The 21223-nt window shown below is 38.6% G+C and overlaps 3 protein-coding genes across 3 annotated transcripts; 1 reads left to right on the top strand and 2 right to left on the bottom strand.

Annotated features, from left to right (window-relative positions):
* Positions 1–2755: 2755 nt before the first annotated feature.
* Positions 2756–7898, bottom strand: agmat (agmatinase (putative)). Its single transcript, XM_042491786.2, has 7 exons — positions 7531–7898; positions 5927–6129; positions 5732–5780; positions 4511–4706; positions 3477–3656; positions 3269–3353; positions 2756–3184 (listed from the first exon to the last, which is right to left on the bottom strand). Exons 1-7 carry the CDS (start codon positions 7815–7817, stop codon positions 3111–3113), a joined length of 1074 nt encoding a protein of 357 aa, XP_042347720.1. The 5' UTR covers positions 7818–7898; the 3' UTR covers positions 2756–3110.
* Positions 7899–9124: 1226 nt separating this feature from the next.
* LOC121947127 (tubulin alpha chain) lies at positions 9125–12669 on the top strand. The gene is made up of 4 exons (XM_042492038.2): positions 9125–9265; positions 10189–10411; positions 11291–11439; positions 11528–12669. Exons 1-4 carry the CDS (start codon positions 9263–9265, stop codon positions 12506–12508), a joined length of 1356 nt encoding a protein of 451 aa, XP_042347972.1. The 5' UTR covers positions 9125–9262; the 3' UTR covers positions 12509–12669.
* Positions 12670–13142: 473 nt separating this feature from the next.
* On the bottom strand, positions 13143–21092 carry pink1 (PTEN induced kinase 1). The gene is made up of 8 exons (XM_042492037.2): positions 20625–21092; positions 18859–19149; positions 17836–17939; positions 17565–17747; positions 16458–16621; positions 16239–16366; positions 15675–15905; positions 13143–14756 (listed from the first exon to the last, which is right to left on the bottom strand). Exons 1-8 carry the CDS (start codon positions 20979–20981, stop codon positions 14472–14474), a joined length of 1743 nt encoding a protein of 580 aa, XP_042347971.2. The 5' UTR covers positions 20982–21092; the 3' UTR covers positions 13143–14471.
* Between the last annotated feature and the right edge of the window lie 131 nt (positions 21093–21223).

Below are 21223 nucleotides of genomic sequence, written 5' to 3'. Positions count from 1 at the left end.
TCTGATTGGTCCGTTTAAGAGAGCTGCGACTCTGCTGTTATGTTGAGTTAATACTCAACATAACATAACAAAATAAACAATAAACCACGCAATGAAAACGGGTGGCTGGACTTTACTTTAGTTATGAAAAACGGTTTAAATGTTTGTTGAATAAAACATAAACGTTTGTTACTAATGAGCTGACATAAATACTAGCTTAGCACAGATAATTGACATTCTACACAGAAAATAGTAAATGATAATGATACACAATCATAATATCAATGCAATGCATAAATCAATAAAAGAAATAAATAAAAGAAACAGAAGGAAAAAAAATGCTGCTTTTTTGTTATTTGTATGCTTGTGTTCTCGATTATCTGGCATACTTTGTACATGTACTTTATACATTGTTAAATACAGCTTTTAATAAATAAATACATTTTAATAATGTTAGTTTAACCAGCAGCATAGTAAGCATGCTATTGGTGGTTTTCACCATATTTACCTTCTTCACCATAAGGTGGAATGTAACTAAGTAGGCTACATTAATGTTACTGAAGCACTTTATTGAAGTACCAAGTTTGCATACTTTCTTTTTTTTATTTGAGTATTTCAGTATTCTGCTAGTACTTTATATTTCACTCCACACCATTTAAAGGTACAGTGTGTAGGATTTAGCAGCATCTGTTGGTTGACATAGTATGTACGATTCATTACTGTTTTCACTATTTTATAATCAACGGAAAATAAGAATCATTGTGTTATCAAAAAAATAAAAAAGCCAAGGGTCATTTAAAAACAATCTGAGGGCCACAATTGGCCCCAGGGCCAGACTTTATACATGAATGCACCAAATCTCTGAGATGCAAATATACTTTGTATTCTTCAGTTTTTAAATGACACTCAGTCACTACTGTTTACATAAAAATAACACGAAAGGCCTATACTATATGATGCAATACTATACAATAAATCCACTGAGCAGTACTTTATACAAAGCCTTTAAAATTGACCCCGCATTGAGAAATATTAAAATGATTTTACATGAATTTGTTGGTGATAAAAACAAATACATTGGTTCTTGACATATTCATCAGTATTACCAAATCAATTGTGGTTAGTGTTTTTTTTTTAATGTGGAGGATTTTTCTTCATATTGATATTTGTTCTACCAAACAGCTTGGTCTTATGCAGTAAAGACATTTTTTTTTTGTTTTTATACTGATGACATCCAGCCTTAGTTGTGGTCGTGGTTCTTGAACAGCCTGAGCCAGAGGGACTGACAGCAGTAAACTGTGCACTTTAACCAGCATGTCAACAACATGTCAACCAAACGAGACCGTACCTGATAGAAAGATCACCTCTGAATGGTCCTTCAGCTGCGTCCACATTGACTCTGTCAGGAAGGAGGTGGTGCAGGAGACGGAGACTCTGTAAATCACCCAGATTTATTCAGCGGCCTTGTCCTCAATATGAGTTGAAAGGGTTGACGTGTGTTTCTTTATAGATAGGAAGGCGGGCAACGAGTCACCTTGGTAACCCAGACACCTCATCTAAACTTACAGTCATCAGTGGCAAAGTGAAGTTTTTCCATGATGTATCAACTACATATCAGCTGTGTTGTTCGCAGTCAGTCTGATAAACATTGTGCATGAATTAAACATTGCATTTGAAAGTTACAACAAGGTGCAAGGCTACTGGAAATCAGCGTCAATGAGACGAAAATGCATGCACACTGACTCATAACCATAAAATAATTTAAATACTTTCAGTCCTCAATGAACTTTCAGGTCACCAGGTGTTAAAATTTGACATTTTCATAACTGAATAATTGAATTTATAACACACATGTCCGTCATTTATCTGTACAACTTCATAGCTGACAGGTTTGCTTATTCAGACTCCACATATTTGACTCTGTGGCAGTCAGAGACGATTAACGATTAACATCGATATAACAGAAGGAGCTTGAGTAAATAAAGTGGTTTGAATTAATTATTCTCTCTTTTCTGTGCACTGACCTTTATGCATTTGGCGTTATTAAAACATAACCTAACTCATTTTTTCTGTATCATTGTGCTTGTGCTTTGTAGGCTAAAGATATGAAAAAGCACATTTTTGCAAACAAAGCTTTTCATGTCTCGAATGCTGGTCAGTGAGAAGGTCTGAGAGCCCTAAGCTATTACTATTATTATTACTACTAATTATTTATTTATTTTAATTTAATTATTTTTTTTATTTATGATTTATTTTTTTAATTTACTTACATCTGTTCACACATGATAAGTCAGAGAAAATTACCATGTGATGCAAGAGTCAATCTCATCACATCGCATTCAAGGTCTGAAGTGCCTAAATTTATATATTTTGTGCAACAATAGAATTTTTTTTGTCTGTGAGCTTCTGAACAGCCTGATACTATTACTGCTGTAAAGGCAATTCAACCTGATGCATGTCTCAAAGTATGCCATGCTGGGTCCTACTTAAGGCCTAGAAAGCCCTTGAAAAGTCCTTGAATTTAATGTTCAGGAAGGTGTGAACACTCTGTGTCAAATATGTTGAAACCACAGCATAAACAGCTCCACAGTGTTATTCATACATTCAAAAATTCAAAATTGTTACTGGATTAATTTATATGTATGTGCTTTATATATGAAGAAAATATACGAGACAGGTCATATATTATAAAAGGCATTTTGGGTTCTGAATGTTTTCCAGATGGCATTGTATAATATAGAATAATGTGACGTGATACATTAAAGTGAAGTCAAACTTAGTGTTTGCTTGATTTATTCATTTATTTCATCAACATGAGCTGTAAAATTGTCATTAATATAATTTTGTTGGTACTGTGTGTTATATATGATATAATCTTTTCTCTTACAGACCTGAGATTATCATTTTGAAGAGTATGCAGCTTGACTGATAGGATGAATATTTTGCATGGATATATCAAGACATCATTCATCATCTCAACAGTTTTAATAAAACAACAAAAAAAAACATAAAATTGCACTGATGGGTAATTTGCCTTCCTTATTGGTTTATTTAGCAGGACAGCCTGCTTATTTGGTGTCTGTATTCATCATAATCAAACTGCCTGAACTGTTCTATGCGATCAGTACTGATCAGTAGTATTTAATTTTTGGGAGGACGCACAACATTTCAAAAAGGAGGTTGGCACCAGTCAGTGCAGTGTTCCCTGTTAAAGAAAAATATATAAATGAAAATGGCTTAAAAACAATAATAATAATAATTTAATGAAAAAATAAAGCATGAAAAGTACCTGTGGTGTCGTAGGGAGGAGATACCTCCACCAGATCACATCCAACCAGGTTTAGACCCCGGCAGCCCCGAATAATCTCAACTCCCTAAATCCAACCGAGATAACAGAAATATATTCATACTGCTGAGAAGATAAAACTCACTTAAAATAAGAAGCTCCTGTTTTAAAGTCACAGAGGACAGTTTAGGGTCTGTTTCAGCATGTTTACCTGTATGGGTGTAAGTCCTGCTATCTCTGGTGTGCCGGTTCCAGGGGCGAAACCCGGGTCAAGAGCATCGATGTCGAAACTGAGATACACTGGACCGCTGCCCATCTGAGCTCTGACCTCAGCCATCAGAGGCGCAAGAGATTTAAACCAACACTCCTCCACTTGTACCACCCGGAAACCCTGCACAACAAACACATCAAAGACAATCGCTGCTTTTTAGGCTTCAACGATTACAACATGCAAAATTATTACTGTCCAACAGTCATTTTTCCAAAACAAGTGAGCACAAAACAGACAGGCTGAGTGGACAGAGCAGGTGCCCCATGGATGAAGGCAGTGTCCGTGCTGCAGCAGCCTCGGTTTGACTCCCGCTTTGCTGCATGTCATCCCTTCTCTCTCTCTCCCCTTTCAAGTTATAATCTGTCTTTACTAATACAGACTAAAACACCTAAAAATAATCTTTAAAAAAATCAGCTGGATAGCTTTCAAAAACATGGGAGGAAGGAAATTAGCAACAAAAGAAGAAATTACCCGAAAATTAGTGAGGAATTAGTAAAAGTACAAGATTATTACCTGAAAATTTCTTTAAAAAAAAAAAAAGAAAAAATTCAAACATAGGAAATAAAAAAGAAATAGAAACTGTGTGTGGGAGTTCTTCAGAATATTATAATAATGTTTTAACATAATTTTAAATATGTAATTATGATCATTATAAACATATTTTTCCCAAGCTTTTTTCCTTTTTTCCCTAAACATTTTCCCTAGTTTTTATTTTATTGTATAATTTTCTAAATCTATTAATTTATGCAAATTTTAGGACTATTTCTAACCAGGTTAGAAATAGCCCCACCCCCCCATGTTGCACCAGTTTCCTCAGGTTTAAAGTGACGCAGCTCCAGGGTTCAAAGCGTTAAATAACTACACAATAACTAAGACACTGCTTGCTATCACTGTGGATGCATTAAAAACCAGAATGTTTGCATTTGTCTTCCCTTGTGTTATATACAAGACCTCCAGTACTGCAGCAGAGGTACCTGTGCCCGGCTCCATTCGTATGAATCTGCAGAGTAACCGGTACCACGCAGGCCGATCTGGACCACTCTCTTGCAGTCCAGCAGCCCCTCCTCCACACAGCGTCTGAACGGGGTCCCGTGTCCAATCTTCTCCCCCAACACCACGTCACTGGTGTCCGCATGAGCGTCCACATGGATCAGACCCACTGGGCCATGCCTGATAAATGAATACAGAAGACACTGAGTGAGGCACAAAGAATAATTTATGTAAACAACTACAAACAATCTACAAGTCATGCACAAAGCAGCGGCGTGCACACACTTTTTTTTACCCGGGGGGGCCAAAGTGGGACACAGCCTCGTGCAGGGGTGGCATGAAGTACAAGCTTTGGCATTGCTTTAATTTACCACTTTCGTCTCCACTACTCGTACCTACTTCAATTACTAACACTGAAGTGTTTTACATTTCTGTTTGTAGTTCAGTTTAAAAGATAAAACCGACCAATCACAGCACAACTGAGTAAAACCGCGCAAATCCAGTTTACCCGTCAAACAGGTCAAACTCGCTGGGCAGGCAGACAGTCTTAACGGGGCAGCACCTGATTAGATGCTTCCAGCTTCTTTATTGTGAAGGTTTACTGCTCTGATATCTTTTAAAATTATCTTTAAAATAAAAACATCTTGGGTTTTGGACTGTTTGTCATCTAAAGATCTCACCGCGAGCTCTCACAACTTGTGATGGGCATTTTTTTTTTTTTTAACTTTTCATAGATTAAATGATTAATATTGTATTGATGTGTTTCTTTGTTCTGTGATGTGTGTCTGTTTATTCAGATTTACCTTGAGGAGATCGAGGTGTATGTGGTGAATATTGGGGCAGAAAGAAACTTTTTTTTATATAAAACTGAAAAAAGGGGGTAGGATTTGAAAAGTGCTCAGTTCCTCCAACTATTTTTCAGACATGAAATTTGTTTACTGAATATGTCCGATGGGCATTCTGTTGTTTTTCTTGGTTATATTTCAGTTTGTTCTCCAATTGTATTTGGAATGTTCAAAATAAAGATAACTAAATAAAATAAAGAAGGAATCAATAGATTCTAGATTAGAGCCTTTATGCATTTTCTCAATGTGGAAACAAGAAGTTATATCCAAATTTATCTAGTTAAATAATAGTATTCTGAAAATATAAAATCATGTTCAGCCCGTGGAATCGAAACACTTACACTTAGCTGAAACACTTACTTCTCAGCGACAGCTTGCAGGATTGGATATGCGATTGTGTGATCGCCACCTGCAGAGAGCAAAGACTTCAAGGACCTTTGATCAAACATAAATTGCAGTTTATGAGGCCACTAAAATGCTAATAATAATACAAACGCTGCAGAGCTTTGATAAGAAGGTGGAACATTTTGTAAATACTCCTCTTGTCAGTCTTACCCATAGTCAGAGGAATACAGCCGGCAGCCAGGATCTTCCTGTAGGCCTCTCTGATGCGTTTGCAGGTGTCCTTCAGGTCATACACGTTCACATTGACGTCCCCGATGTCCGCCACCATGAGGGACTCGTACGGTGCTGCCCTCGTGCCGCTGTTGTAAGATCTCAACAGGGCAGATTCCACTCTGATCTGCCTGGGGCCAAACCTGCAGCGGTGGAGAGAAGATTTGGGGTTTAATGTCAACGCTGTGAAGCAAACAGCACCATTTTGGACTGTAGTTATCAACAAAATACATTCACTCAAGTGTAGCACATTTGTTGAAGTACTTGTACTTTAATTGAGTATTTCAATTTCATGACACCTCTATTGACACTGCATTTGACAAGGATATGTTTTCAGTCACAACCATAAATCACTCAGTGTATGGACATAAAATTAACTGGCAACTAGTCTGATTATCAAATAATCATTTTAGTCATTTTCAAAGCAAGAAAAAACAAACATTTGCTGACTTCATTCTTCTAAAATGATATTTTGATGCTTTTCTTTGACATAGATTTTAATGCACTGAAAATCTTTGGGTTTTTGATTACGTCAGATGTCATTTAATTTTCTCAAGTTTCATTCCATGTATCAAACTACAATATATGTATTTCATGTATTTTGACTTTTATTTAATATATTCTGACTGTCATCCATAGTCTGACAGTCTTCCATATATTCAAACTTTCATTCTATATATTCCAACTTTCATTGCATACATTCATGTTTAATTCCATATATTCAAATTTCATACCATATATTCATCTCTCATTCTCTATATTCAGCCATCATTCTAAATATTCTAACCTCTGTTGCATACAGTTAGGTTTCATTTCACATACACATCAACTTTCATTTCATATATTTAAGTTTGATTCCATATAGCCAGCTTATATTCTATATACTCAACTTTCATTCTAAATATTGTAACTTAAATTTCAATTATTCAAGTTTCATTCCATATAACCAAACTTTAATTCAATGGATTCCAACTTTCATTGCATATTTTCAAGTTTCTTTCCATATATGAAAACTTTCATTCTCTATAATCTAATTACACAAGTATATTTAAGTTTCCCTCCATAAAAATCCAAATTTCCCCATTGTGGGGCTAATAAAGGATTATATTATCTTATCATCTCTCATTCTATATATTAAACAAGTTTCAATACATATATTCAAGGTTTATTCCATATAATATAACTTTCAATCCGTATATTCAAGTTTCATTTCATAGGCTATTTTCAGCAATTACAATCCATTTCTATAATAAGTGTACAGTGTATCTATATTCATCTATCTATCCACCTATCTCAATGTATGTCCGTGTGTGTTGTTGTTATATTCCCAACTATGAAACTCTACGAAGTTGAGAATATGACTGAATTATTCTCCTTCTGAACAAAATTTGAATTTACACCCTGAAGTCATCTAGTTAAAATGACATTACTGTTACATGACTATCAATGGGGCTTGCAATAAAACGCAGTTATAATCTGATCCTGGCATGCATGCAGCGTACTCGTGACCAGCAGCCGCAGGCAGCTACAGAGAAAAACACCACCTTGCACCGGGTCGGTTCGAGGTCCCGGTGTCAATCGGGACGCCGACAAACGCCGCATCGAGCCCGTCCGGCGTCTCCTGGAAAGGCAGCTTGGCCATGGTGGGGATCCCCGACACTCTGGCCACAAACTCGGCGCTCGGTGGCACATTGAACCGTTTCCCTGAACACTTTCTGCTGGGATTCACGCGCAGAGCTCGCGTGTCGCTGCAGAGAGTCAAAGCTGCACGTGCAGTCCCGCTGCAAATAATAGCGCGAGATATTTTAAGGTTTCTCCAACATGAAAACATATTTGCTTTGAGTTTTGAACGAGCTCTGTCACTCCAGCTGACGCCAGTAACCGGACTTCTGCTGCTACTATACGTGTTTCTTTGTAAGCTCGTAATCTTGTGTATCAACAGTACAAAAACTAACAAAAAGTACATGATAACATTAAATGCACAAATTATTGACCGTGCGCTGCTGTGATAAACGCATGATCTCTTATCATCACATAAACGCTGCGCATTATCATCTTGCCGAGCATGAGAGTTACATTTTTTAATTTTCATGTCTTTCATTTATGTGCTTTGAGTGTCTTAAAGTTACGAAATGGTTTTGAGCCTGAAGGCAGCACGAGGCCGTAACGCGGCAGGTGGGAGGGGGCGCGTGCGTAAACATAACAGTAGCGTATCTATTGGGACTTTAAAAATCAAAATTTAAGAAAGTACAATTTTGCATCAGTCAAATTTAAGACAGTAAGCTTTATGAGTTATTCACACCTGACAAAAAAACAACTCAAGAGTCCAACTCTGAGTTACAAAGAAACAATTACGATATAGCAAGAATAAAATAAAAATTATAAGATGCTCAAGGTTTTTTTTTTCTTTATATGGATAGAATTTTAACATTCACATTCAAAATAATGATTTATTTTTTTTTAGACATGATGAAAACAGAAATGATGGTGGGAAGTCAAAATAACAATATAATAAACCACAAGAAAAAAAAAAGTCAAATTTAGAATTTTGATTTTGACATTGGCTACAGTCTTATCATTTTGATTTAGGCTGCCATTTCAGCATTTTGAGTTTGTAAATAAAAAAAAGTATGTTTTTAATGTTTTTAATCATATTTTTTTTTCCTTTTTTTTGGTTCCACACACCTTCCTGATAGTGTTTCAGTTTTTTGGGAGGCCAAAACACCACATTTTAGCCAAACTACTTACATTATATCTGCCTTCTAATCTCTTGGATATCCGATAACTGGAGTTTAACACACTGAAAGTGACAACCTTAATTTAAAAAGGCCCAATGGTGAATGATGATAACTAAAAAGCAAAATTAAGTCCTGGTCCCAGCAAAAATGGTGGTCAAATATGAATTATGTTTCACCTGTCTGTCTCCTTTGATTTAAGAGTTGTTGGTTTTTTTAAATTTATTTATTTATTTTTGCACCTGTAGCCTGCACAGCATGAACCAAATCATTAACACATTCTCAAAATGAGGGTTTGGGGTCAAAGTCAAAACTGAACCACAGCGTCATTTGGTTTGTGTTGTTGTGGATGTGGCTCAGCTGCTGCAGACGGAGGAGGAGGGTTTTTTAAATGTGTGCACTTCAGCTGTCCTCCTCAGGAGGCAGAGTGTGTGTGGAGTGCAGAGCATCAGCAGATCCGCCTCAGACAGACGCCGCACACCTCAGACAAAAACACTCTCCAGACTTGTCTCATTACATTGCATAATAGCGACAAGCCATCATGGTAAGTGCTGTTTTGATTAGATGCAATTTTGAGCATTTTTATTCTCAGATTCATTGTTTATTGACTGTATTGTAGTAAATTAAAATTAAAGGATGGGGCAAATGGGTCGTGCAGGAGATTTCTCTACAAAAGACTTTGTTGTCTCGGTATATTCTGCACCCTATAATGAGTATAAATTGTTTTATTTTGAATATTCTTGCTGTCAGGCCATTGAAAATGCTAAAGTTTTTTGTATGCATTCCTGCACAAATGCCTAATCCTCTTACCACATAACTCGTCTTAACCAGTTTAGGCAGACTGTGCTTGACCACTCGGTTAACATCAACATACCAGTTAGTCACCCTGATTTTCTAGTCCTTTTATATAACAGCCTTTACATAAATAAATATATATATGACATCAATTCAATGCTCCTTGTCTTGAATATTATTTTATGTAGAATTAGAAATACTCCTGACAGCCTTTATGTGTTACATAAAACTAAGCCACCTACAATATCTCTGTTTGATACGCTCGAATAAAGAAAAAAAAATTCCATGGCTAATAATGTCAGTGAGAATGTGGCTTTTTAAAGAGACAGTGCTCTGCATAGTGTCTGACCTATTTAGATAATCCTCTCCCTACAGTAATCCTAGACAGTCTTGTGTCGCAGCACAAAATGCTCGGCTCCTGTAAAATAAATGCTAGACTGAGCCTCAGTCAGACATGATACCGTAGATAATAGACAGTAATAACAAAAGCTTTTCACGTTTGGAGGGGAGAATTACGTAAAACAGGTTGTGCTGATCTGCAGGACTATTTAAAGGTGCTCTGAAAAAATGCTCCATTTTAATTAGCAGCAGGGGTTGTGGTTAATCTGTGTCCTTTTCCAGCACTGCAAGATTCAAGTTTCTTTAATCCAAATCTTCCTCTGCCCCCTGCAGCGTGAGTGTATCTCCATCCACGTCGGTCAGGCCGGTGTCCAGATTGGCAATGCCTGCTGGGAGCTTTACTGCCTGGAACATGGGATCCAGCCGGATGGACAGATGCCCAGCGATAAAGCTATCGGCGGAGGAGACGATTCCTTCAACACCTTCTTCAGTGAGACCGGAGCCGGAAAGCACGTCCCCAGGGCTGTTTTTGTGGATCTGGAGCCCACTGTCATCGGTAAATTCAAACGTGTTGTTAATAACCAAAACACAGCCATAAATCGGTGTCAACAATATTAACTTTGTCTGTAGGTTACAGCACAACTAACTATGCAAAAGCAATAAAAATTAATTAGAACAGACTTAGTTACTTATGATAGAAGCGCAAATATCAAAGAAAAATGTCCAAATCCTCAAAATCTACAAGTGTCCAAAATCCAGCACACAAAGCGCTCCTGAAACTCTGCAGGTGTGGTATGACGCCATGCAGTGGGCAGAACAAAAGTGGGTCTCAGGTGGACCGCAGAGCTGCACCCGGTAGAACTGTCACTCTTGGCTCCCTGACAATCAAGGTGACGGCAATTATAACAAAAAATGAGGAACATTTATTGTTTAACGTGCCTAACTTTAGTGGATCATAATATATCAGGTATGGAATTCATCTGCAGATGCTCCATTTCAAAATGAGTCCAAACTTTTCTATAAAAGTCCACTTTTGAGCCATAATGAAGACCAAAAGGTGCCAGCAACGGACCGTGATGTTTCTTGGTTTTGCCAGGACGATTGTCAGAAAACTTGCAGACCCGACTGGCCAGTTAAGAGAAGTGAGGAGGAGGAGGAGGAGTCAGCAGTCAGTTACTGTATAAAACAGTCAGTAAAACAGGTTTTTCAACAATTGTGAATCACTGAATCCAAAAAAGGTCTTTGAGCACACTGTCATAAATGTGTACACAAAATATTAGGCTGAGGTCCAGTAGTAGGGAAGACTCGATACACAAACGTGATCAGACAGCCATGATCCCCTCCAGTCCTTCACCTGGAAAATATAATAAAGACATCATGTCAAAGGTGTGTGATCAAACCTTCAATTCATTTCTAACTGAGTCGGTCTCCTCAGATGAGGTGCGCACTGGGACCTACCGCCAGCTGTTCCACCCCGAGCAGCTGATCACCGGGAAGGAGGACGCTGCCAACAACTACGCCCGTGGACACTACACCATCGGCAAAGAGATCATCGACCTGGTGCTGGACAGGATCCGCAAACTGGTGGGTAACTTCATATTCCTAATGTTGATTCAAGATATCAGACTGATTCACTGTGTGTTATCTCAAATATTTGCCTCTGCGTCCTCAGGCGGACCAGTGCACTGGCCTTCAGGGCTTCCTGGTTTTCCACAGCTTCGGAGGCGGCACCGGTTCCGGTTTCACCTCCCTGCTGATGGAGCGTCTGTCCGTCGATTACGGCAAGAAGTCCAAGCTGGAGTTCTCCATCTACCCAGCTCCCCAGGTGTCCACGGCTGTGGTGGAGCCCTACAACTCCATCCTGACCACCCACACCACCCTGGAGCACTCTGACTGTGCCTTCATGGTGGACAACGAGGCCATCTACGACATCTGCCGCAGGAACCTCGACATCGAGCGTCCCACTTACACCAACCTGAACAGGCTGATCAGTCAGATCGTGTCCTCCATCACCGCGTCCCTTCGTTTCGATGGCGCCCTCAATGTCGATCTGACAGAGTTCCAGACCAACTTGGTGCCATATCCCCGAATCCACTTCCCTCTGGCCACCTACGCCCCTGTCATCTCCGCTGAGAAGGCTTACCATGAGCAGCTCTCAGTGTCCGAAATCACCAACGCCTGCTTTGAGCCGGCCAATCAGATGGTGAAATGCGACCCTCGCCACGGTAAATACATGGCTTGCTGCCTTTTGTATCGTGGTGATGTGGTGCCCAAAGATGTCAATGCTGCCATTGCCACCATTAAAACCAAGCGCTCCATCCAGTTTGTGGACTGGTGCCCCACTGGTTTCAAGGTGGGCATCAACTACCAGCCGCCCACTGTAGTTCCTGGTGGAGACCTGGCCAAGGTCCAGAGGGCTGTGTGCATGCTGAGCAACACCACTGCTATTGCAGAGGCCTGGGCTCGGCTCGACCACAAGTTTGACCTGATGTACGCTAAGCGTGCCTTTGTTCACTGGTATGTGGGTGAGGGGATGGAGGAGGGAGAGTTCTCTGAGGCCAGAGAGGACATGGCGGCTCTGGAGAAAGATTATGAGGAGGTCGGAGTCGACTCCATCGAGGGTGAGGGAGAGGAGGAGGGAGAGGAATATTAAAAGGGACACAAGTTAAACAGATAACAAATGATTTCATTTGTTCTTAAGCACAATTCAAACAGAAATGTTTGTCTATTCATTACCAGCCTGCATATTTTCAGAGTGAAAGTCATTCAAATGCCTGTTTGGCTCTGTCTTAAATAAAACTCCTGTAACATGAAGTTATTTGTGTGTTAATTATTAAACGTTCTCTTTATGTCTCTGTGCTGGGGACAGCCGTGGACGGAGGCATTGTGTTTTTTACAACCGTTTGTCTGTCGCATTCATTTCAGTGAATGTAATATCTCAAGAAGGCCTTGAGAGAATTTCTTCACATTTGGCACAAACGTTCATTGGACTCAAGAATAAACTAATTAGAGTTTGGTGGTTAAAAGTCTCTGTGACCTCACAAAATATGTCAAAACACAATTTCTGATAGGATAAAATGATAAAGTGGTGACAATTTATAGCTAAAAAGTCAAAGGTCAACTTGACTATGACTTTATAAAGTTGGCATCTTTTTGCCCAATCATCTTCCAACCGAATCGTTCCTAAAAAAATAATAATTTGTACGACACCAACTTAAAAAAATGCACCTAAATTAACTTAACTCGCAGAGGTGTTAGAACAAAAAAACACACAATTGCACAATCGATTCAGTGCTCTTTTCAGACCAATACTTTTATTCTAAAACTCAGCAGAAAAATCTACAAATATCCAAAATATTTCTCACCATCTTCAGTATGAAAACATACACAATCTATTTCTTGTATTCCTCACTGTCCACATGATTAGGATAACCTACTTATTCTAATATGATGCAAGTTCTGATAACAGTTCAGTGATAGAAGTGTGATGGGCTAAATTCACTCTGTTCAAATCATCATTTTTAAATAGAATTTTTCTGAATCTATTATAGTTAAGCTGGCAACTAACACCAGTGAGCCATAACAAAGGCTCTGAGCGAGTGCAAACATGAACATAAAGTGCAAACCACAGGAACAAAAACAAACCAAAATCACAACAACAATCTGCATGATCCCATCTACTGTCATCACTGTGATAACTTTGTCGTAACCTGTTGGGGAGGTTTTTACGTTGCGCAGAACGGGCTGAATAAGTGATTGTTTGCCTCACAAATTTACACCAAAGTTCACAGCTGACAATCTGATGGACAACTAGCTGTTTAAGGGCCACATGATGTTACCTGTGAATATGTCAAACTTATTATCACCCTACACAGTAGGGTCTAACATATACAGTATGTTGTTTCATTTTTTTGGTAAAATATCTGCATTGTCCTTAACCTTATCAGTCCAGAACTTCTGCTCAGACCCATTTAAATCAAGCAAATAGGTAATTAATATAGTGCGTAGTCTTTCTTGGCAAATATCTAAAAAAGTGTATCAGAGCTCGTAAAAGAAAATATCCACTCCTAAATAAACTTAAATTTTTATGGCTAATTTAGTTGTTTGGTGTTCACAAACAACAATCGTTTACAGAGATATTAATTATAGAAAACATCAAGATTTTTTTTTCTCCAAGCAAAGTAGTCTCAATTGTTGGTGATGCAATGCACCCACAAGATTGGTCGCTTTTTTTTTTTTTTAAAAAAAAAGGGGCATAAGCAGCACTTTGATTTAACTCCTGCTGATACTGCAGAAATGCTGAGTTTGTGCAGACACTGTGGGAAATTCAGATCAGGAAATTCAACAATATTGGACAGCACTAGTTTAGGAGTGAATTACACTATTTGATAATTCAGAAAAACTGCTGGAAGACACTGACAGTCACAAATGATGCACAACAGTCTAAGAGGACAGTGTCAGTGGAGTTTCCTTCAACAGCCATTAGATTTGAGTTTCAGGTCTGTAAATATTACAAAGATGTCTCACTGAAAATTAAAGCAAGTTTTATCCCTAAACTTCCAGTCTTTACATTTTAGCAACTCTTAATCTATGTGTCTGAATGAGTAAGAGTGAATCTATGCAGACAGTATGCTGGCCTGACGCTGCTCCCGCCCGTACAGGAGGAAGCCCACAGCCGTACGCAGCTCCTCCAGGTCCAGGTTAGACAGGAAGCTCCTCTGAAGCTCCGCCTCCACCGTGTTCCCGCTGGGTCCACTGCAGCCCCTCAGGAGAACCACAGCAGACTGGCACAGCAGCCAATCAACTAGCTTCTTTATGCCAACGCTGTCCTGGTTGGCCAGAGCCTTTCGTCCCCAGAGGCTGAGATGTAGCATGTTAGCTGCCACACGGGCACTGGGACGCTGCGGAGTAAAAATAACACGTATGACTACTGAAGTATCAAAGAGTTGGTTAACTGTTAAGGTTTCCACGCTGCTGGTAAACGTCTAAAACAGAGCAAATGCCCACATCTTTATCCAACAGCATGAGTGTATCAACAAATATTTGTAGAAGTTAGTGACGACCATGTGTATAGTGAAAAGCGTGATAGTGACAAACCCACAAAAAAATTATCACCTCATGAGCAGAGCATTGAAATACATTTCTTCTCAATAATTTTGATTTATTTCCACCAGTTTATTCTTCTCTATCTAACTTCAGCGCATGTAAACTTAATAAGGTAATAATTTGATAATATTGTGGCAGTAATTCAATAATGCAGGTTTATTCAGTTATTTTTTCAGGTATTTACAGTAATTACATTTTACTGAACATAAACAAAACTATTCTAACTTCTTACCAGAAAAACTGAGAAAAAATAGGATTCTTGAATTTTGGTCCAAAATGTTGATGTTTGTGCCAAATTTGAGGAAAATTGAGGAGGAAAGAGGCCTTCTTGAGATATTGTGTTAACAAGAATGAGACAGACACAAGGTCATGTGACCTGGATCTTCGAATTACGACCACCGCAATCTAATCGATTAATCATGGAGACTTAGTGAACGTTTGTGCCAAATTTAAAGAAGTTTCTTCAAAGCACTGTTAAGATATCCCATCCACAAGAATGATACATACAGAGAGACAGATACCCTGAAAACATACTGCTGCCCAGCATTAATATTGCCAACATGGAGGCAAGAAGAAAACAACTTAAAATGTTACAATATAAGGACACTGTTATGATTACATAAAAAATGCTCAGATTTTCTGATTTCAGATTTTCTTTTCCAGGACCTGCAGACAAAGACCTCCTAACAAATCCCTCCCCGCCCCTGCTGTACCTTGCTTGGGTTCCTCCGGAGGAGTAATCCGATCACGAGCTGCATATCAGCTGGAACGCTGGAGGGCAGAGGTGGAAGCTGCTTCTCCTGGTAACTCCTGCTCTGCAGTCCCGCCGGACGATAGAACGGGTTATTCTGGCCGAATATCTCATAAGAGATGGCCCCCACAGCCCAGGCATCCGCCTTGCTGTAGTCAATCACCACACCACAGCCTGGAACTGCAGAGGCCACCTTTGGGCAGACGCATAATGGAAATGAGAGGTCATTAAACATGTGACTTTTAAAACAAAGTCAAATTATAGTAGACTGTAATGATTTATGAATTATTTGTGATGATTTATAACTGTAGAAATCATTGTTTGAGCTGAATGTTTTTATTTGTATGTAAATCTGTGTGTTTTTGAGAGGGCCACAAAGTCTTTCACTGTCAACAGCTGGCTATCTCTGCTTCTTTATGACTATTTCAACAAGTTCAGATTGTACAGAGATCAATAAGAAACAGCTCAGCGACCGTTACAACAGCCCTCTTTTACCTAATAACAATAAAGAGCGACTTAAGTCTACCTCAGGGGCCATCAGGGAGGCGTTCCCTCCTCTGCTGACCCACATGCTGTTGAAGGGCAGCTGTAGGTTGGAGTCACTCTGGGCCAGGCAGCAGCCAAAGTCAGCGATGACTAAACGAGGGCAACCCTCTGCATAAAAGCAAAATCAAGTCATGTTAACACAGAACTGATGGAGTCAAATCTTTGAATTGTTCTCTAACTGACTGAATATTTCGCTGACCCGAGTCAAACTCCAACAGTATGTTGTCCGATTTGAGATCCCTGTGAGCGACACCCTGTCTGCAGAGGTGGTCGACCCCCTCGAGGAGCTGCAGCACCATCAGGGAGCTCTGCCTGCCGCCCGGTGAGGACTTTTCCAAGTACTGTCGCAGCGTGCCGGGGTAGCTGTAACACAAAAACAAACAAGATGTAAATCCTTCTGAACTAGATACATTTTTCTACGTTCTAATCTTTAAGATTCTGATAAAAAAATTAAATCCAGTTTTTGACTTCATTGTTAAAACAGCAGGAGTCTGTTTGTTGGAGCATTAAACAGCACTTGCTGTTACCACCATTAAAAATGGGCACAAAAAAATTAACCCAGGACTTAAGGATTATCACTAGGTGACCTTTGCACTTTAAAGCATCCTAATTCACTTAAACTGATGAAGGTGGTGAAAAATATGGAATGCCATTAAGTCAATAATTAATAATATGACTATAAAATAAATCCTGAAAATAAATAAATGAGGAAATCAATATACAAGTGTAAACATAAAAATATAAATCAGTCAGTATAGTAATTTAAGCTGTTTTTTAAATGCATTTTTCAAATGACTACGTTTATTCATTTCTGGGGACTTTTATTTTATATTTCCACAACTGTTTTATAGCACTTTTTATTTACATTGTGTATTCGGCTATAGCAGCTCAAATTCAATGAGCAGAAACCTCAAGTGCAAGGACTCACAGCAGGCTGGTGGGTCTGACCTTTGTAACAGTAGCAACTGCCAAGAGTCCCCGCCGGATCTGCAAACTTTTATTTTTTGCTTTTTATAAATACACCTTTTATCACACCAGACGTGAGACAAGAATTTGCTAGCTAGGGCTAATGGGGTGCACTAGTAAGCTATGTGTATGTGTGAGGTAACTGTGCCCAATTCATTTACGAATAGAAATAAAATATGGAAATAAAAGTCACCTTAAATAAATAAAAGCAGTTCTTGAAAAAAAGTCAACAACCTATTCATTTTTTAGCTATACTGACCCATTTATTCCTTTGCCATATTTATTCATTTATTTAATACTGACTTTCATGGTATTCCATAAAAAAGATGGCAGCTCTTACTTCTTCATGACGAGGAAAAGAGTGCGATTGTTGCCCAGGCCAGCCGGGTTAAGCCTGGCGGGCAGCACATCGGGATACTCTTCTTGGGCACCCGGTAGCAAAGGGACGTCCGCTGTGAAAGCCCGGTGCACTCTGATCACATTAGGATGTGCCGACACTCTTTTGGGCAGGACTCCAAAATGTCTGCATGTAGAGAGATCGCAGCAGGTCATTAGCATCTCTCTTACACTCTGTACGGGCTGCAGGTCTATTACTGGACGATAATACACACCCATCCAGAGTGAGCTGTCCTTTTTCCTGCTTTAAGGCCAGGGGGCCGGCAGGCACCAGCTCCTGCGACATGGATCTTAATATCGCCTCGCTTGACGATCCTGCCTACAAACAAACAGCATAAAGACTTGTCAGTACTGGTGTTTGCTTGATATTGGTTTCCGCACTCAAGACTACAGCCTAAAAATGTGGAGAAAAAAATTGAAATGGGGTAGACAGATTATCGGCCAATCAGCCCATATTTGGCTTTTTGCCAGTTATCTGTATCTGAATTTCATTTTAATAATCGTCGCTAATTTTTTTTTTTTTCAGCTGATGTTTATTTTGCCTAGGGTTTTTTTTTTTAAAGATTGCAAAATATACAAGCAAACCCACTGTTAACAGTGTTTGTGTTTCAGATATGAAACAAGAAGAAAATAGTAATAACTATAAACATAATAAAACAATAATAAAATTAAAATAATTAAATAATAATAAAAATAATACTACTTCTACTACTAATAGAGATGAAAAAGAAATACACTCATGATAATAATAATCATATTAATGAATTACTAAGAAAAAAGTACATATACAGACTTACTATCATCATGAAAGTGTATTAAAAGGATAATCCAAACCTTATATCATATTATTTATCTATATAGCAAATCCATAAAATGAATGAATGTAAATGTACACTTAACCAACACCAGCGATCTGCAATACATGCAAAGAAAGTGTCAGCATGAGAGGAGCTTTTACTTTGCAACACCTCAGGGATCTGTTTTTATTTGTTCATTATTTATTCATATTTTCTCTGAACTTTATGGAAAAAAAGTTGCTGGGAACTTTGATGATGTTGAAAGAGTTTGTTATATTCCAAATTCTAAATTTGGACAGAAATATTTTCATTTTTATTGTTAATGCATATCGGTTACAAATATCGGTCATGCATGTCTTTAACTACTAATAATCGGCGTCGGTATCGGCCCTGAAAAACCAACGAGTCGACGCCTAGTTTGGAATATCGTAGAATACTGACCCCAAAGTTCCACATCATCTTGATCGCCATGGGGAAGGTTCTCAGCGAGCAGCATGTCAGAGATCGAGCCTTCTCTCCTTCCTCCTCCTCCTCCTCCTCCTCCTCTTCTCTCAGCTGCACAAAAGAGTTCTCGACGTTACTCTCCTTCTGCGGAGCAAACCGAGCTGCAGCCTCGTAGACAGCAGCATTGGAGCCTTTCCCGATCTGATTCCCAATGATGTAATCCTCCAATTTATATCCAGAGGTGAACGGCTTGAGTGGGCTCTGGAACCTTTTCTTCCTAAACACCGCCTGCAGAGTGGGACAAATACTTTTTAGACAACGAAAGAGTGCAATTCGCATTCTGAGGTCATGTAAAGAACAACAGATTCAGTCAAGGAAAAATACAGATAATCTGCCCACTGGACTTAAAATCCTTAAGCTTTTTTTTGGGAGGCGGGCAAAAATAGTTAGATAGTTAGATAGTAGAGTTAAGATGAAATCCCTTTTCAGTCAAATAATGTGTTAGAAGCTTTAATACAGAGATGTTTGTGTGCACATAATAGGTTACAGTTAATATAGCGACCAAAGTGGCTTATCTGGAAGAATATGGACGTTTTTATTTGACTATATTAGTTGTACTTCACATAAACCCACAAAAATACAGATCGATTTGCAAATATGCATAACTTACTCTGTAAACACATATTTCAATTTCACATTAAAATGTTATAGGTTCTAGAAATGTAAACATTTTCCCCATAACAAACACATGTGAAGTCATATTTATGCATCTGTAGATCTATTGTTACATGTTGAATGGGTCCTCGCACTTTTGTGGCTCATGTCCGGTCAGTTTGTGGACAATGTGACATCCATGACTTCTCTGTATTTGTGGATTTTGACAGGATTTGATAAACAAATGTACAAAAACCATTTTACGTGTAAAACTGTAGCCACAACTGCGTGCATTTAGTATTTTTTTAGTTACACGTGTGTATATAGTGTATTTGTTATGTTTTAGTTTATTTTATATTACTAACTTACTTATTTTTAGTCACTGCAATGATAGATTTTACATGGGGGTGGAAACAAAAATAAAAAAAGTGTCTGACGTTCATCATAATTCATTTTACCTGCTCTTTTGTGTACATACTTATTCTATTACTTACTTATTATGTGTACATACCTTTTTCCTCTATGTACATACTTATTTTATTACTTATTTATTGTTATTTGTTATTGTATAATTGTGTTATTGTATAATTGTGTTATTGTTATTTTCTTTGTTACATTCCACTTTCTCTTTTTCATGCTGCTGTAACATTTGAAATTTCCCCCAATGGGGGATCAATAAAGGAATATTCTATTCTATTCTAAATTAATAAACACAATAATTTAAAAACATTACAGTACAGTTTATGATTTTTTTGATTGATTGATTGGTGTCTTTATTTTTAAAATGTAAAATACAAGAACAGGAGATAAAAACATACAAAAAAAAGTGACAGCTACATATATATGTGGTGTAAACATCTATTTCTAAATATTTACAATTCTTTACAATGATATATTCTTTATAGACACCTTTATGTATATATAATTTTACAAACGAATCATATTTTATATGCAAAATCTCAGTCAGCAAATAGGTCTAACTTGTTGGCAAACTATAGTTATCAGTGGAGTATAAGAAGCATGAACTGGAAATATTCAAGTACAGTAAAAGTACCCTAAAACTATATTAATACAGTACTAAAGGATAACACTTTTTGTGTATGTCATACCTGGATCTCCTCACATGTCGCCACAGTCTTTCTGTCATCCTCCAGCTGTTGCTCGATGAGCCCCACACCGAGACCAAAAGCCAGAAACACGGCCCTGTTTCTCGGGGACGCTCCGGTGAATCTCCGCCTGAAGCCGGCGGACTGCAGCTGGGCTGCCAGGCCCCGCAGAGAGGTGCGGTAGTAGCGGTACCGAGACGGCAGGAAAGCCTGAGGCTGAACGGTGCGGACCGACGGGCCTACACGAAAACGGTCAGCTCGGAGCTTTGCTGCGACTCGGCCACCGGATTTTAGGAGACCCAGCTGAAAGACCGACCGGCCCAACTCTAGCCCTCGGCTGATAGCGTGTTTCACAGACATAATTTACCCAAAAAGGTAACTTAAGCTGTTAGAAATAAGCCCGTTTCTACCAGGCAGTTCCCGGCTGCTTCTCCAACAAGGACGGTGATGTAAACAAAACAGCGGTTACTGAGCATGCGCGGAAATGACAGTCGACCTAAATATATTTTCCTCTTTTTTAATAATTTTTAAAATGCCGTCTGAATATTTTATGTTGCCTTCAGTACATGTATTTTCACCATGTGTATGTATTTTTGTTTTAT

The sequence above is a fragment of the Plectropomus leopardus genome, chromosome 9 (assembly GCF_026936395.1).
Source record: "Plectropomus leopardus strain MGB_pleo_1.0 chromosome 9, ASM2693639v1, whole genome shotgun sequence".
In the NCBI taxonomy this organism is placed as follows: domain Eukaryota; kingdom Metazoa; phylum Chordata; class Actinopteri; order Perciformes; family Serranidae; genus Plectropomus; species Plectropomus leopardus.
This window is presented reverse-complemented; position numbering and strand designations above follow the sequence as displayed.